This window comes from Narcine bancroftii, chromosome 7, assembly GCF_036971445.1.
Source record: "Narcine bancroftii isolate sNarBan1 chromosome 7, sNarBan1.hap1, whole genome shotgun sequence".
Classification (NCBI taxonomy): Eukaryota; Metazoa; Chordata; class Chondrichthyes; order Torpediniformes; family Narcinidae; genus Narcine; species Narcine bancroftii.
Window position 1 is genome coordinate 209,897,564 of NC_091475.1, and position 18,268 is coordinate 209,915,831.

General features: G+C 41.8%; 1 protein-coding gene across 1 annotated transcript in view; it reads left to right on the forward strand.

Annotated features, from left to right (window-relative positions):
- The window catches only part of dgat2 (diacylglycerol O-acyltransferase 2), an 84,221-nt gene that overhangs the window by 21,766 nt on the left and 44,187 nt on the right, over positions 1-18,268 (forward strand). Inside the window, exon 2 of the mRNA XM_069892156.1 lies at positions 16,812-16,940. Within this exon, the coding sequence (XP_069748257.1) occupies positions 16,812-16,940 (129 nt within the window). The remainder of the gene's footprint in view (positions 1-16,811; positions 16,941-18,268) is intronic.

Below are 18,268 nucleotides of genomic sequence, written 5' to 3' on the forward strand. Positions count from 1 at the left end.
CCCACTTTTCTAAGCAGCCCAAATCCCTCTGCAATCCTTGAAAACCTTCTTCATTATCCACTATTCCACCTATCTTAGTATCGTCTGCATATTTACTAATCCAATTCACCACCCCATCATCTAGATCATTAATGTATATAACGAACAACAATGGGCCCAATACAGATCCTTGAGGCACACCACTGGTCACTGGCCTCCAACCTGACAGACTACAGTTCTCCATGTGGTCAATTTTGTCCAGCAGTCTTTGTTTATCCAACACTCATTCTTCAGCTTTTTTTTCCCAAAGCCTCGAGTTTTTCATGTGTTTTTGTCAGTTCAATCTCTGCTCAACCCATTCTCTCTGTCAGGTCTTCAGCAATTTCTTTTTATTGTCCACTACCACTCTCTGGACTCTCCCTTTCAGCCAATGTTTAATCCATTTGACTATCTTAAAATTTATACCTAAAGACTGCACCTTCCTAACTAACCTTCCATGTGGTACCTTATCGAAGGCCTTACTGAAGTCCATATAGACAACATCCACTGCGCTACCCTCATCCACATTCCTAGTCACCTCTTCAAAAAATTCAATCAGATTGGTCAAACATGACCTTCCTCCCACAAATCCATGTTGAGTGCTCCTGATCAGACCCTGTCTATCCAGATGTTTATAAGTACTATCTCTAAGAATTTTCTCCATTAATTTACCTACCACAGACGTCAAACTTAGAGGCCGATAGTTGCCAGGCTTCCTCCTTGAACCCTTTTTAAATAACGGAACCACATGCTCAATGCGCCAATCCTCCGGCACTATCCCCATATCTAATGACATTTGGAAAATTACCGCCAGAGCCTCTGCTATTTCCTCCTTCACTTCTCTCAATGTCCTGGGGAAGATCCCGTCTGGTCCCGGAGACTTATCCACCTTTATATTCTTCAAAAGCCTTAAAATTACACCTTTTGTAATCTCCATATTCCCCATATTTACCCAATTTGCTTTTTTTATCTCACATCTCCCAATATCCTTCTCCTTGGTGAATACCGAAGAAAAGAAACTGTTCAATATCTCCCCCATTTCTCTAGGCTCCACACACAGTTTTCCGCTCTGATTTTCTAAGGGACCAATTTTGATTCTAGCTTTCCTCTTACCATTAATATATTTGTAGAACTCTTTTGGATTAGTTTTCACCCTGCTTGCCATAGTTTCCTCGTACCTTCTATTAGCTTTCCTAATTCCTCTCTTAAGATTCCTCTTACATTCAATGTATCTTTCAAACATCTCCTTAACTCCATGCTTCTTATGTCTAATGTACACCTCCCTTTTTCTTCGAACCAAGTTTCCAATATTCCTTGAAAACCACGGCTCTCTCAAACCTTTTTCCCCTCCTTTTAACCTAACAGGAACATAAAGCTTTTGCACTCTCAAAATCTGATCTTTAAAAGACTTCCATCTCTCTACTACATCCTGCCCATAAAACAAATTGTCCCAATGCACACCCTGCAAGTCCTTTCGCATCTCCTCAAATCTAGCTTTTCCCCAATCAAAAACCTCAACCCTTGGCCCTGACTTCTCTCTTTCCATAATGACATTGAAGCTGATGGCATTATGATCACTGGACCCGAAGTGCTCGCCAACACTAACCTCTGTCACTTGACCCATCCCATTTGCCAACAGTAGATCTAACACTGCTCCTTCTCTGGTCGGCACCTCTACATATTGTTGTAAAAAACTATCTTGCACACATTTCACAAACTCTAACCCATCCAGTCCTTTCACAGAATGTGTTTCCCAATCTATATGTGGAAAATTAAAATCTCCCATAATTACAACCCTGTGCTTATCACAAATATCTACTATCTCCCTACAGATTTGCTCCTCTAGGTCTCGGTCCCCTCCGGGGACCCCTACAAGTGTAACCTCTCCTTTCCTACTCCTCAGTTCCACCCAAATAGCCTCCGTGGATGTGCCCTCTAATCTATCCTTCCTAGGCACTGCTGTAATATTTTCCCTGACAAGCAATGCAACCCCACCTCCTCTTGCCCCTCCGACTCACACCTAAAACAACGAAACCCAGGGATATTCAGTTGCCAATCACATCCCTCCTGCAACCATGTCTCACTAATCGCTACCACATCATACTTCCAAGTATCAATCCACACCTTCAGCTCATCCACCTTTTTTACAATACTCCTGGCATTAAAATATATGAATTTCAGAGATTTCCCAATTTTTATTCCCTGTTTTCCCTCATCTTTAATAACAACATTATTTACTTTTCCTGCCAATTGCCCTTCATCTTCTTCCAGAGCATTTCCCTTCTCTATCACCTGCCCATCCATATTCAAATACTTACTACAAACTTTCTTTGTTTGCATTCTAACCTTCTCCTTACTGCTCTGTACTATTTTGTTCCCTCCCCCCAACCATTCTAGTTTAAAGGATCCTGAGTAGCCCTAGCAAATACCTCTGCCAGGATTCTGGTCCCCCTGGGATTTAAGTGTAACCCGTCCTTACTGTACAGGTCACATCTCCCCCAAAAAAGGTCCCAGTTATCCAGAAACTTAAAACCCTGCCCCTTACTCCACCCCTTCAGCCACGTGTTAATCCTCCACCTCATTCTATTTCTATTCACACTGTCATGAGTCTTGTGGCCCCTACACCTCTTTCCTGATGGCAGCAGCGAGAACAGAGCGTGGGCCGGGTGGTGTGGATCCTCGACGATTGCTGCTGCCCTCTGACGGTAGCGTTCCCTGTAGATGTCCTCAGTGATGGGGAGGGTTTTGCCTGGGATGCCCTGGGGTGTATCCGTGACCTTTTGCAGGGCTTTGTGCTCCGGGGCAATAATTGCTTTGTGCCGAGTAATTTGAGGAGGCTGTCAAGCAGAGAGGCTCTCGCTGCAGTAACAAATACTATATTCAAGTGTATAGTTTTTTTAAATCTAGGATTGCCAGTTAAATGGCTGTTAAAGCGAATGTAATTCTGGGCTCCAATTTTCGAAAGCTTACATTGGATCCATTCCATCTGTTGCAATGGTAAATGTTGACATGACCCTGAGTATTTCACTCCGCACAGCCCCTCTGCAGGTTGAACATTAAAGTTGGTGTCCAAAAAAAAAACATTTGCTGTGGTTTTTGAATGCGGGCCAACAGTGTACATTTCAGTAAGCTACTTGAGCTGATAAAGTAACTTGAATGTATCCTTCTTTGTCAAATCCTTGCGTGAAACAAAGCAAACGGCTTTGTGATCCTGACAAAACTGATTTGAGTAATGTGCGAACTTGGCAAGTACTAACAATATAATCTTCTCAAATTCTTCAATGAGGGAAACTGTTGAATTGGAGGGTACTTTGCACTATTTTTTTTAAAGTGACATACTATTGATTCTCTATAAAGGACTGAGAAGCAATTTTATTGGCTCATAAAACGACGTGACAGCGTAAACGTCAGGATATTTCCACAAATGCATTTCACCTGCAGCACGTTTGAAGCCAATTCTGGCCATTTAAACCCATGCCGCCCAATTGTATCCAAATTGACCTCCGCCCTGTGCGTTTTGAAGGGTGGGAGGAACCTGGAGCACACGGAGAAAACCCTACGGGGAGAACGTACCACCTCCTTGCAGCGCTGGATTCGAACCTGGGTTGCTGGTGCGATAACAGCATTGTGCTGACTACTGCGCCGACCGCGCCTCTCCTCCCGCTGAGAATATAGGGAAGGTGAGGGATAGGAGTTGGCTTTTCGGCCCGTCGAGCCTGGTCCGCCATTCAGTAGGATAGCGGCTGATTTGGCCATGGACCCGGCTCCACTTCCCCGCCTCTTCCCCACGGCGTTTAATTTCCCAACTGGGAAAATCCGAATCTGTGTTTATTGTCACGATTGGTGTTTCACAGCAGGTGCAAAAATTATTATAAATTACATTTCTGTACATACGCTATTTAAGAAAATCAATAAGTTAGTGCAAAATAAGAGGGAAAAAATGGTAGTATCTGATGGCGGAGGGGAAGGAGCTGTTTTTGTATCATTGGGTGTTCATCTTCAGGCTCCTGTTCCTCCTTCCTGATGGTAGCAGTAGGAAGAGGGCCTGGATAGAGATGGATCTTGAGGATAGAGGCTGCTTTCTTCAGACATTGTGTCTTGTAGATGACCTTGATGGAGTGAAGACTGATTTCCATGATGGCGCTGGCTGAGTTAGCAACTTGCTGTAACCTTGTCCTGTCCATTGGCCCCTCCGCACCAGGCAGTGATGCAACCGGTCAGAGTGCTCTTCACGGTACCTGTAGAGTCTTTGGTGACAAACCAAATCCTCTCCAACTCCTCATGAAGTACAGCTGCTGGCGAGCCTTCTTCGTCATTCCATTGACGTGACGGCCTTGGGATGGATCTTCGGAGATGCTGAAGGGAGGAACAGGACTACAAGATGAGGTCATTGCAGTTCAACTGTGTGGGGAAGATCTCGCAAAGGATGGTGAATTCTCAGCCTTGGGGTTAGAAGGGCAAGGTCACTGAGATTTTTTAAATTAGGATGTGAAATCGGAATTGAAAGATCAAGGAATTGAGGGCTGTAAAGAACTGATTGAAGAGGCCTAGGGTGGATTTGCCCTCATCGTATCCAATGAGACAAAGGTTGAATGACCACCACCTCCTGTCTTGTACTTTTACTTGGTTAAAGCCTGTAGGGTCTGCATGGAATCCTTCAGCCCCACATGTCCATGCCGACCAGGTTGTCCCCACAACTGGTGCTGTTGACCTGCTTTTATCCTCCAAACATTTCCTATCCATTTGATGGGAAATGAATTTTGAGTGTCACCATTGTCCCTGCTTCTACCCCCTTCCCCTGGCAGCTCATTCTAATATGCCCCCTCCCCTGCTCTGTGGGAAACATTTTCCCTTTCCCATCCCACTTTAGAACTTTAGAGCATTACAGTACAGGCCCTTCAGCCCACTATATTCTGCCGACCTATGTAACAATTAAATCTAGTCTTCCCGACTTCATACTTGTAAGCCTTTTATTTTTCTTGCATCCATGTGCCTGTCTAAGAGCCCCTTAAATGCCCCTAATGTTCCAGCCTCCACCAACACCCCCAGCAGTGCATTCCAGGCACCCACCACTCTCTATGTATGGGGGGGTGGGGGGGGTGGGGTGTGGAATAAAAAGACTCTGAAGTCTCCCCTAAACTTTCCTCCACTCACCTGAAGTAGATGTCCTCTGGTATTTGTTATTGTCACCCTGGGAAGCAGGTGCTGGCTGCCCACCCTATCTATGCCTCTCAGAATCTTGCAGACCTCAAAGCCACCTCTCATCCTTTTTGCTCCAAAGAGAAAATCTCTATCAACCTTGGCTCATATCCAGGGAGAACTTAATAAAGTGCACGTCGGTCCTTAAATGAGTCCCTGATTGAGTTTGTCGTTGAGGAGTCTAATGGTTGAGGCGTAGTGGCTGTTCCTGAACCGGGTGGTGCGAGTCTTGTGGCCCCTACACCTCTTTCCTGATGGCAGCAGTGAGAACAGAGCGTGGGCCGGGTGGTGTGGATCCTCGACGATTGCTGCTGCCCTCTGACAGCAGCGTTCCCTGTAGATGTCCTCAGTGATGGGGAGGGTTTTGCCTGGGATGCCCTGGGGTGTATCCGCGACCTTTTGCAGGGCTTTGCGCTCCGGGGCAATAATTGCTTTGTGCCGAGTAATTTGAGGATTACTCGTGCCAATCTCTACATTTCTTTATTTGCCTTGACCCCCTCCCCCTGGCAATACATTCCAGGCACCCACAACTTCAAAAAAGAAATTTACCCCTGATGCCTCCCCTAAACTTTCCTCCCTTCACTTTGTACAAGAGTCCTCCAATCCAGGCAGCATCTTCTGCGGCCTCTTGAAAGCTTCCACGTGGTTCATTAAAGTACTTCTGAGCTCCTTAAATCTATGTGCCTCAGTGTTGGACCCTCCTTCCCTGACCACCTTAGCAATGCCCCCTTCTCCAAGGTTTACAAACCACCTATGCTGCAGGGAAGAATCATCCCTACACCCCCCCACCCCCCCACCTCCGGCTCCTTATTCTGGGCATGGCACTCTAGTGAATCTTTACTGCGCCATCCCCCCCCCCCCCCCCCCCCCCCCCCCCCCCCCCCCCCCCCCCTGTACTCCGAGTGTGGCCTCACCAACATCCTTAACGGTGGTAACAAGATGCCCCATTTCTGTGCCCTGACTGGTGAACTGCACCAAATACCTCTTCACTAATCCGTTTACCTGTGCCACCACTTGGAAACAGCTATACATTGAAGTGTTTATTCTTGTCTGTATTTTTTAACAAGCTTGCAGAATTTGAGTGGGATTGCAAAACTGTTGAACAAATTCATTTTCAGACAATTCAACTGCAAATAGTTACTGTACTGTCTGTGTAAACATTGCCGCCAGGTTACAGAATGAAACACTGAAGTCTGCAGAAGCTGTGACTGCAGTTAAAACAAAGTACTGGAGAAACTTTGCTTATTCCTTGAAGGGCTCAGGCCCGAACTGTCTCTATCTCCTACAGGCGCTGCAAGTTCCTCCAGCATTTCGGAGTGGGTTTTACTGCAATCATGATTTCAAAGTTGAATGGGATTTGGTTTAGGTCATGACTTGGATTAAAGTGAGGGAGAGTTGCGCAGGTCGTCAGCCTCATTCTCTCGCCCCGGTCTATCTGGACCCAGTGGCAGGACATAGTCGAGATGGCTGGAGGCAGGTCAGGATGCAGTGGATGGCCAGCAGTGTTCTGTACGTGTCTCACTGTGCCCTCTTAGCGCTCCACAACGCATCGCTGAGAATCGCCTTTCTGCCAATTGAACAAGTGATGTTTTCTTCCGCACAGTCTGCTGAATCCAGGCTTCACACGTGAGGTAGACGAGCCCTGAGTTCTTGCGGCGTGCTCAGAAGCCTCCCTACCCATTGTTGGGCATCCTCATCCGCCTTTGGAGCTGTTGGGAGATGTCTCCTCTTCCGCCTGCTCCGCCATTGGGATGATCAGCCGTTGTACAGCAAGGATGCATCAGCGACATCTCAGGCTTGAGCCCTCCATCAATACATAGGCAGGTGCCTGACCAAAATTCTGAGGGGGAGGTGTAGCACAGGGTCTCAGGCACGAGGTCCTAGGTGGATACAGGTGGATGGGGGTGGGGTGGTTGAGGGCTGGGGAGGCCGTTTATTACCACCCTACTGGATGGGAGTATTGGATAAAGAAGGCACTGAGCAATGTTGTTGGGAATTGCTGGAGTATGGGATTATTTTTTTTGAGGGGGGTTAGATTCAGGGGAAGCGATATTCACCTTCATGGACAATGCTCTTTCTTCCCTTCTCCCTCATCTTCTGTGTCGTTGCAGTGGATAGTTTTGTGGAGGTTTTCTCTCATCAGATTTGTTTCCTTGATCTTCAGCCTCTTAGTTAAACCAACCTCAGCACTTTATGTGGGAATAACCAGCATTTGGACGAAATGAGAGCTTATCGTCGTAGACATAAGCTCCATCAAAATTCTTGCTTGCTGCAGACACATGGGAACCGATATTGCAATAATCTTAATTAAACTACCACAAAATGTTCAGGGATAGAAAGGAATAATAAATATAAAAGGATCTCCTTCTCCTGGTTCCTTTCGGTCATTTGGTGGGGTTTATACCCCACCCCCTCAGAAAGGAACAGCATGTGCGTGAATGGATTTTAGGTGAGTAGGGAGTTGCCCATGCATGTCCTGATCTTCCCTCTCAGCATCCCCTCCCGGATTGAGCGGCCTGGTGAGGCCCAGGACGGCTGGGGTGAAGTTCTGTTGCAGTGAATGGGTGGACCGAGCTTCGATGGCAAGGGATGCCCTTTCCGTGCTTCACGGCACATGCTTGCTAGACGGCTGCCGACCCTACAGGACAGTTCGTCCTTTGGCTGGTCTTGTTTTTCATCCTTCAGGGTGTTCAGCCACCCTCCGCACCGTGGAAGCCTGGTGACCACTCGACCATGCGACAGGTAGTACTGGGTTCATGGTACCAGTAGCTCTCAGACAACTGACCTGACAGTAAAATATATAGGATAAGGATAGATGAATATTTGCAGATGCATGTGATTGGGCAGCACGGCTTTACAGCGCCAGCAATTGAGACTGGGGTTCGAATCCCGCGCTGTCTGTAAGGAGTTTGTACGTTCTCCCTGTGTCTGCTTGGGTTTTCCAAGCGGGCTCTGATTTCCTCCCACTGGTCAGAACGTGACCTCACCTTCTCTTTTGCACTTAAATTGTTTATTTTTTAAATTTAATTTATAGCAATATTAGCATTGTAATTCTGCCACAAAGCAACGAATTTTGTGACGTGTTCATGAAACTAAATCTGATTTTTGCCTTCCCCTGATATAACATTACACGGTTGGTGTAGCAGTTAGCGCAACACCTTTACAGCGCCAGCCATTGGGGTTCGAATCCTGCGCTGACTGTGAGGAGTTTGTACCTCCTCCCCGTGTCTGGGTGGGTTTTCCCTGGGGGCTCTGGTTTCCTCACCGTTTGAAACGTACCAGGGATGTAGGTCACTGGGGGTCGTTGGTCAAAATGGCCTGTTACCGTGCTGGACCATGCTTGAGTTTTCTTTTAAAAAGAAGCCTGAATTTCAGCCCCTCTGAGTTCAAGAGTAGATTTTATCTGATGGCTATCAACCTCTTGAACCTCCCTGGAGTATCCCAGCTATAAACCATTCCAGGACCACCAAAGATCAGCTTGGACAATAGAAGCAGCTGTGAATATTTATTTATCCATTTTTTTCCCATTTATTACGCATTTTTTCTCTCTTGGCACATTGTGGTAATTAAGACTATAAGACATGGGAGTGGACTTGGGCTGTTCGGCCCTTTGAGTCTGCCTGCCATTCCATCATGGCTGATTTACTCCCCTCTTCATGTGGGGGGGGGTAGATTTTTTTCAGAATGGTGGGTACCTGGAGTGGACTGCTGCTGTGGGTCGTGGCGGAGGCAGATTCAACAGTAACACGGAAGAGGCTTCCAGACGGATATGAGAAGGAGATGGAGGGATTTGGGATCGCCCGCAGGCAGCAGAGTTTAGTTTGGGTGGCCCAGAAATAGGCCGTTCAGCCCATATAATCTGTGTTATTCTGCCTAGTCCTATTGACCTGGACCATCACCCGCCATCCAGAGGGCACCGATGTACCTGTCGAAACTTTTCTTAAATGTCAATATTGAGCCCGCATTAATCTGGGAGCGGGTTCCACACTCCCACCGCTCTTTGTGTGAAGTTCGCCTATTATTCGAGCAGATGCAATAGATTCTGCTCCTATAATCTCATGGTCTATTCCTTTAGCATATTGTACGTACCTGTGTGGGTGAAGCAAGTTAGAATTGCAGTGCATCTGCTCGTTGTACTTGCAAATATGACAGTAAACCATTTTACCCTTGCAGGCGGAGTTCCATATTCCCATCCTGTGTTTGGGGTGATCACCCAGTGTCTCAAGGCCAATAAATGACTGATTGTTATGGTTTTAATAACTTTATTTATTTGTTCAACAAGGTTATTACATACAGTAAAATAAGTACATGTTATGAACAATAAAAAAATTTATATATATAAAAAAATGAGAAAAAAAAAGAAAGAACCCCCCCCCCCTCCCCCTCTCAGCCACCTCTCTTTAGGAGAGCCAAAGAGAAGAAAAAAAAACTGAAATATATTTACTAAAATCTAATCAAGGTAAATCTAAATGTAAATATTCTGAATATAAAGACCACTTATTAAGAAAAAAAGAATAATTATCATGTAAAACATGCGTGATTTTTTCCATTACCAAACAAGTTTTCATCTCATTATACCATCTATTAATATCAATCACATTAGCATATTTCCAAGTACTTGCTATACATTTTTTCTACAGATAAAGCTAAATATACAAAAGCAATCTGAAATTTGTCTAATCCCAAATCTTTCAAAGGCTTCAACTTACCCAACAAAAATATTGTCGGGTCTAGAGTATTTTGATCTTACACAAATATTCCAAAAACAATTGAATTGCTTTCCAAAAAGATTGTATATGTACACATAACCAATCAGCATGAAAAAAAGTTCCAACTGAATTACCACATCTAAAACAAGAGTCTGATTCACTAAAACCATATTTTTAAAAACTTTTCAGGTGTTGATGTAAAAAATTGTAATTAACCATTGCATAACGAACATTTATCAATCTAGTAACACTACCATGACCAATATCGAACCAGTCATCCTCAGAAAAAGTAAGATCAATATCCTTTTCCCATTTAATCTTAGATCTATCCCATCCCTTTTTTTCCATACTTTCCTGTAATATTTGTTACATCAATGAAATATATCCCTTCTTTTGTACAATCACAAGAAAATATTCAAATTTAGTCAATTTAGGTAAAATCATATCTCTACCAAATATTTGTTTCACTAAAGATTGAAGTTGATAATAAATGAATAAAGAATTCTCATTAATACCAAAATCTTCCCTCATTTGATCTTCTTTAAAACAATCCCCCAAGTTTTTTATACCTTGAGATTTCCAATGTAATAAACATTGATTATACATTGAAAAAGGAATAAGTAGATTATTATATAATGGTGTTAAAGTCAATAATTTAGCCTTATTTTTCCACATCCATAACTTCATTAAATGTTTTAGTATAGGCACATTATATTGTTGTAATAAATTTAAATTCCACCGAAACAAAAATTGATGCATTTCAAGTTCAGAAATATTCCCCATCTCAATTTTAGCCCAACTAGGGGGTCGTTCCAAATCCATTAATGAACTAATAAATTTAAGTTGAGCTGCCTCATAATAATTTTGAAAATGTGGTAAGCTTAATCCCCCTAATGCATATTTCCAAGTTAACTTATTCAAAGCTACTCTTGGAAATTTACCCTTCCATAAAAATTCCCTAACCATTTTATTTAAATCTTTAAAAAAAATTCTTATTAAGTAAACACCAAATTGACTGAAACAAATATTGTATACGTGGAAAGATATTTTTTTTTAACGCTTCCACCAGCGTTGTCTCCGCTCCATCCTCAACATTCATTGGAGCGACTTCATCCCTAACATCGAAGTACTCGAGATGGCAGAGGCCGACAGCATCGAATCCACGCTGTTGAAGATCCAACTGCGCTGGGTAGGTCATGTCTCCAGAATGGAGGACCATCGCCTTCCCAAGATCGTGTTATATGGCGAGCTCTCCACTGGCCATCGTGTCAGAGGTGCACCAAAGAAGAGGTACAAGGACTGCCTAAAGAAATCTCTTGGTGCCTGCCACATTGATCACCACCAGTGGGCTGATATCGCCTCAAACCGTGCATCTTGGCGCCTCACAGTTCGGCGGGCAGCAACCTCCTTTGAAGAAGACCGCAGAGCCCACCTCACTGACAAAAGACAAAGGAGGAAAAACCCAACACCCAACCCCAACCAACCAATTTTCCCTTGCAACCACTGCAACCGTGTCTGCCTGTCCCACATCGGGCTTGTCAGCCACAAACGAGCCTGCAGCTGACATGGACATTTACCCCTCCATAAATCTTCGTCCGCGAAGCCAAGCCAAAGATTCTTCCAATTAAACTTGTAGGAAGATCCTTCCTCTTAATCAAATCAGCTTTGATCTTTTTCATTAACGGTACATAATTTAATTTGTATAAAGATTGATAATCAACATCCACATTTATACCCAAATATTTAATTTGATCAGTCCACTTCAAATTAATAATATTCTTATAAACTGAATAATCTCCTTCACCTATCGGTAAAATTTCACTTTTTTCACAATTAACTTTATATCCAGACAAAGATCCATATTGTGTTAAACACTCCTTCAAGTGTAAAAGTGACTGAGCTGGGTTTGTTAAATACACCAGTACATCGTCAACAAATAGATTAATTTTATACTCCCCATCTAAAACTCACATACTTTGTATCTGTGTATTTTGTCGTATCAACTGTGCTAAAGGTTCAATTACTAACGCAAACAAAGCTGGAGACAAAGGATAACCTAGTCAAGTTGAACGGGTTAATTTAAAAGATTCCGAGATCTGACCATTTATCAATATCCTGGCTATTGGTTTATTATAAAGCTTTAATCCAACCAATAAAAGAAGGACCGAACTTAAATTTCTCTAAAACTTTAAATAAAAAAATTCCACTCAACTCTATCAAAGGCCTTTTCTGCATCGAGAGATATCACCTTCGGATGGTCAGGGCACTGTTGATAGTTATTAATCAAACTAATCACTTGAAGAATATTATCTGAAGCATATCTATTCTTTATAAAACCTGTTTGATCAATATGTATCAACTTAGGTAAAAATTTAGCCAATCGATTCACTAATACTTTAGCTATTATTTTATAGTCTACATTTAACAAAGAAATTGGTCTATATGAAGACACCTTCAATGGATCTCTATCCTTCTTAGGAATTACAGTAATTAAGGCACTAGAGCATGATTCAGGTAGATCATAATGTTCCTTAATCTGTCGCATCACATCTCCAAACACTGTAGATAAATACCTTATCTTCTTTCTTTGGCTTGGCTTCGCGGACGAACATTTATGGAGGGGGTAAATGTCCACTTCAGCTGCAGGCTCGTTTGTGGCTGACAAATCCGATGTGGGACAGGCAGACGTGGTTGCAGGGGAAAATTGGTTGGTTGGGGTTGGGTGTTGGGTTTTTCCTCCTTTGCCTTTTGTCAGTGAGGTGGGCTCTGCGGTCTTCTTCAAAGGAGGTTGCTGCCCGCCAAACTGTGAGGTGCCAAGATGCATGGTTTGAGGCGATATCAGCCCACTGGCGGTGGTCAATGTGGCAGGCACCAAGAGATTTCTTTAGGCAGTCCTTGTACCTTTTCTTTGGTGCACCTCTGTCACGGTGGCCAGTGGAGAGCTCGCCATATAACACGATCTTGGGAAGGCGATGGTCCTCCATTCTGGAGACGTGACCCACCCAGCGCAGCTGGATCTTCAGCAGCGTGGACTCGATGCTGTCGACCTCTGCCATCTCGAGTACTTCAACGTTAGGGATGAAAGCGCTCCAATGAATGTTGAGGATGGAGCGGAGACAACGCTGGTGGAAGCGTTCTAGGAGCCGTAGGTGATGCCGGTAGAGGACCCATGATTCGGAGCCGAACAGGAATGTGGGTATGACAACGGCTCTGTATGCGCTTATCTTTGTGAGGTTTTTCAGTTGGTTGTTTTTCCAGACTCTTTTGTGTAGTCTTCCAAAGGCGCTATTTGCCTTGGCGAGTCTGTTGTCTATCTCGTTGTCGATCCTTGCATCTGATGAAATGGTGCAGCCGAGATAGGTAAACTGGTTGACCGTTTTGAGTTTTGTGTGCCCAATGGAGATGTGGGGGGGCTGGTAGTCATGAAAACCCATCATCACCAGGTGATTTTCCACTCGGCATTTTCAACATAGCCAATTTAATTTCTAAATCAGTAAAAGGAGCCTCCAGCTCCGATATGTCTTCTTCTAATACTGGTAATTTCAACATCGATAAAAAGGAATCAATCGATCCACTCTCCTGTTTTTCCTCAGAAATATATAATTTCTTATAAAATGAATGAAACTCATCATTAATCTCACGAGGTTTGTAAGTAACAGTCGAATTTTGTCTGACTGCATTAATAACCCTTGATATCTGTTCTTTCTTTAACTGCCATGCAAGTACCATGCACTTTCTCACCCCATTCATAACACTGTTGTTTAGATCTATTAATCAAACATTCAAATTGATAAGATTGCAACGTATTATATTTCAATCTAGACAACTCTATCTTCTGATTTTCTGTCACATCTCTGAAATTCCTTTTCTAATTCATCAATCTGTTTCTCTAATTCAAGGCTCTCGGTCAGATAATTATTTTCAACCTTAGAGGTATAACTAATTATTTGATCTCTCAAGTAAGCTTTCATAGCATCCCACAACATAAATTTACTCTGAACGGAGTTAACATTTTCTTCCAAAAAGAGATTGATTTGTTTTTTAAAAAATTCAATAAATTCTACTTTTTTTAACAACATCGTATTGAATCTCCAACGAGAAGCTGCACAAACTTTTTCAGAACTCTCACAAGTAAAAAAAACAACAAAGAATGATCTGAACTGACCCAACTTTTATATTCTGCTTGCAATAATTTCCCCTGTAAATGTGCCGATACTATATTTTAAAAAAAAACAATTCTGGAAAAAGATTCATGTCTAAATGAATAAAAAGAGAAATCCTTCTCTGTTGGGTTGAGACGTCGCCAAATGTCCACTAAATTAAAATCTTCCATTAAAGCTCGAATTTGAATTGCCATTTTGGATTTTTTAACATTTTTTGGAGATTTATCTAATAAAAGTTCCAAAACACAGTTAAAATCTCCTCCAACCAGAACATTTTCATTAGCTTGCCCCAGAAGCAGAAAAGCATCCGAAATAAATGCTTCATCATCCACATTCGATGCATAAATAATAAGTAAAGTCCAAAATTCATTAAAAATCTTACAATTCAATTTAAGAATACATCCTGCATTCATTTCCATTGATTGTAATTCAAAAGATAAATTTTTATGTATCAAAATTGCTACTCCCTTAGCTTTGGAGTTAAATGAAGAAGAAAAAACATGTCCAACCCAATCCCTTTTCAATCTCATACTCTCCTTTTCATTCAAATGTGTCTCCTGTAAAAAAGCAATATCAATCTTCATCTTTTTGATATATGGCAAAAGTCGCTTACGCTTGATTGGGTTGTTTAATCCCTGAACATGAAAGATAGCAAATTTCAAATTTGACATATCTAATGCAATTGCTAAATACCAAAAATAATCACAAAATTAATAATAACAAAGAAAAAAAATTTGTATAGGACCCTCAAATTAAAATATATAGGCCCACCAAATAAAAATAATATTCATTAATAAGAGAAAAGAAAAATAACAAAAAAAACTACCAAAAAAAACTGGGTGTGGATTACCCATTAGTGACTGATGACTAACAAAGAAGTTAGTGCAATATTCCCCCCCCCCCCCTCCTCAGCCAGCCAATCAAAAATATTAACATATTACAAAAAATCAGCCTTGAGATTCTAGTCCAGATGGTGAACTCATTTCAAGAGTAGATGAACTCTTTCCATTCCCGTTCTTTCCACTTCTGCCATTTTGTCCATTTCCAAGACCGTCAGATTTTCTTTTGGGAGATAATGGTGGACTTCTTCTTTGTCCTCTGACATCCAGTAACGAATTAGCAAAAACCATTGCTTCATGCTCACTCTCAAAGAAATGAGACTGATAGTTTCCATAAAACACTTTCAACACAGCAGGGTAACGAAAAGCAAATTTGTAACCTTTATAAGCCATAAAACATCTTTAACTAGATTAAATTCACGTTGGCGTCTGATGACATCTTGACTCAAATCAGGGTAGAAGAAAACTCTACTATTCTGAATCATTATTAGAGCTTGCCTTTGTCATGCATTTTGAGCTGCAAGTTGAAGAATTGTCTCTCTGTCCAAACAGGTAGGGGTGGTCTTCTTAAAGCTCTATGTGCTCTTTCCAATACCAATCCATCAGGAAAAGACTTTTCCCCCAACTTCTGGGGAATCCACTTTTTTTTAAAAATTGACGGGATCTTGACCTTCTGGCAAACCCACAATTTTCACATTATTTCTTCTGCTTAGATTTTCCAAATAGTCTATTTTTTTTTTAAGTCTTTTTCCCGGGCTCCTAAATCTTTAATTGATTTTTCCACCTTTACTATTGTTTCTGTATTGGATTGTACCTGTTGTTTACATTCAGAAAGAGAAGCTTCAAATTTTTTTTAAGTTTTCCCAATTTTCTTTAGCTTCTGCCTTAACCACAGTTAGGTCTAAGCTTGTATCAGAATTCATTTGAACCAGCTGGTTCAATTGACCAGTAATAACATCCAAATAAAAAGCAATACCTTCAAGCATCATGTAAACAGGCTGAGGTGCATTTTGAAATGTAGAATCCGGTTCCGTAATTTGTAACTCACTTTCTTCCAGCTCTTCTTCCATTTCCTTTGCAGTAGTAGAGTAAGGTAAGTCCTCTTCTGGTTGTACTTCAAAAGGTAGCATTAGTCGTTTTGCTGCGAGTTTGGACACCCAATGACGAACCCCCAACTTCCTCAGGGGGTCGTCGCTGCCCTCCCCCCGCAGACCATTTTTTCATAAAATTACGGAGTTCTCCATAATTAACGGCGCTATCCAAGCCCACAGTCGCTATAGATTGCGTGTCTACCGTCACAGTCCTCTTCCTCCATGCTCCCGTCTCTTCCATTGGGGATGTTCTTTGTAGCAAGCCTCCAGGCTCGTGCCCGACTTCTCGGGAGCGCACTCCTTCCTCCGCAGAACGGGTCAAACCAGCGCCATCTTGAGACTGGTGAGTAGCTGTTACCTTAACTTTTGTCCCCACCAGCGATCGTTGGAGCTTGGGGATCGCTGAAAATGGATCCGAGGCTGTTTCAAGTTGTTTAGGCCCCAGTTAGAGTTTCGAAACTGTATTTTCTTTTGTAACTGGGACTTAGTTTTTTTTTTAAACATTAGTAGCCATAATGGTTCACCAAAATATCAAACTGAAAATGAAAGTTTTAAAATTAAAAACAAAGGGTTAAAAAATGGGCACTTAAAAGTCTGACCAGAGAGGGCAGAGATTACACGTCTAGTCTCTACGCCATCTCTCCACGCTCGCTGACTGATTGTTCTGGTTATGTATTTATAACTGTGGATCATTGTCTGTGCCGGGCGCTATTGGAATGTTAGGATTTTTTTGAAGATCCTGGAAGGGTGAACAGAAGTAACCTTTAACATTTGTGTTTCACTTTTCTTTAGGAACTGGTGAAAGCATCCTCTCTGCGTTGAGTCATCTGCCATCCCTACCATGGATAGCCAGGTCCAAAATAGAACAGCACTTGCAAATGATATCAGTCTATCAATGGGTTATAACCTTTCTAATTATGGGTAGGTAATTTGTGCATTATTTAACAATTAAATGTTATTAAGAAAATTAAAGATTGTTTCGAAGCTGGGAAATGTATTACTTTGAGTAGAATGAAGGAAAAATTTAAGATAGTGGGAAATACAAAATTTTATTATCAAGTTGAGAGGATTTTTTGTGAAATTTTTGGTCATGATTTAGTATTGCAGGGTGGAGACAGAAGTTGAATTATTAAGTACTAGGGATGTAAAGAAATTCATTCAGACGTGTATAAATTATTACAAAAGAAGGCTCCAAAAGAGAGAGTTCATAAATCAAGTCATAAATGCGAGGTAGATTTAAATAAGCAAATAGATGAATGTAGATGGATTCAGATACATAGAGTATGAAAAGTTCAATAAAATTGGTTAGTTCAATATAATTTTATTCATCAGTTATTTTTAACACCGTAAAAGTTACATATAATATGAATTGTATTTAGATGTGGACAAGAAGTTGGTACTTTTTGCATTCAACTTGGCCATGTTCCACAATTAAACCCTTCTGGCTTGATTTAGGTAATTTATTAGAACGAATATCTGGAGTAAGATTCCCATAGGATCCAATGTTATTTCTACTGGAAGATGTTAGAGCAGTCTTTCTCAACCTTTTTCTTTCCACTTGCATCCACTTTAAGTATTCCCTTTGCCATCAGTGCTCTGTGATTAGTAAGAGATTGTCTAAGGTAGGATGTGGGTGGGAAGAAAAAGTTTGCAAACCACTGATTTAATCGTCCCTCATGGACTTGTTATGTGCACGGTTTCAGAACGCCAAAGGAAATGGACCTATGACCATTTTTCTCAAGCCAAATATTTCAGTAACAATTGGGTCTAGAGCAGCAATTCTCAACCTTCCCTTCCCACCCACATCTCACCTTAAGCAATCCCTTACTAATTACAGAGCAGTGATGGCAGAGGGATGACTTAAAGTGGAATGTGAGTGGGAAGAAAAAGGTTGAGAATCACTGTGTTAGAGGAACTAAACCTAAATTAAAATTAAACATGTATCAGGTAAAATTTGTTCAAATTGTCTTGGCAAATAGCTAGAAAATGTTCTGCTATAACTTGGAAGTCGGATACTGATCTGGGAATGAGCAGATGGCAGAAGTTCTGAGTTGGATTCCACTTGAGAAAATTACATATAATTTAAGAGATAAATATCATACATTTTATAAAATATGGAACCCATATTTACAAACTGTTGGTATTGAAATTTAAATGAATCTCGAACATCCCCTTTCTCCTATAAGTCTACATATTGGAAAGTAAAGTGGTTTTCTTGTCCCTTTTCTTTATTTTTTAGTCTTGGGGAG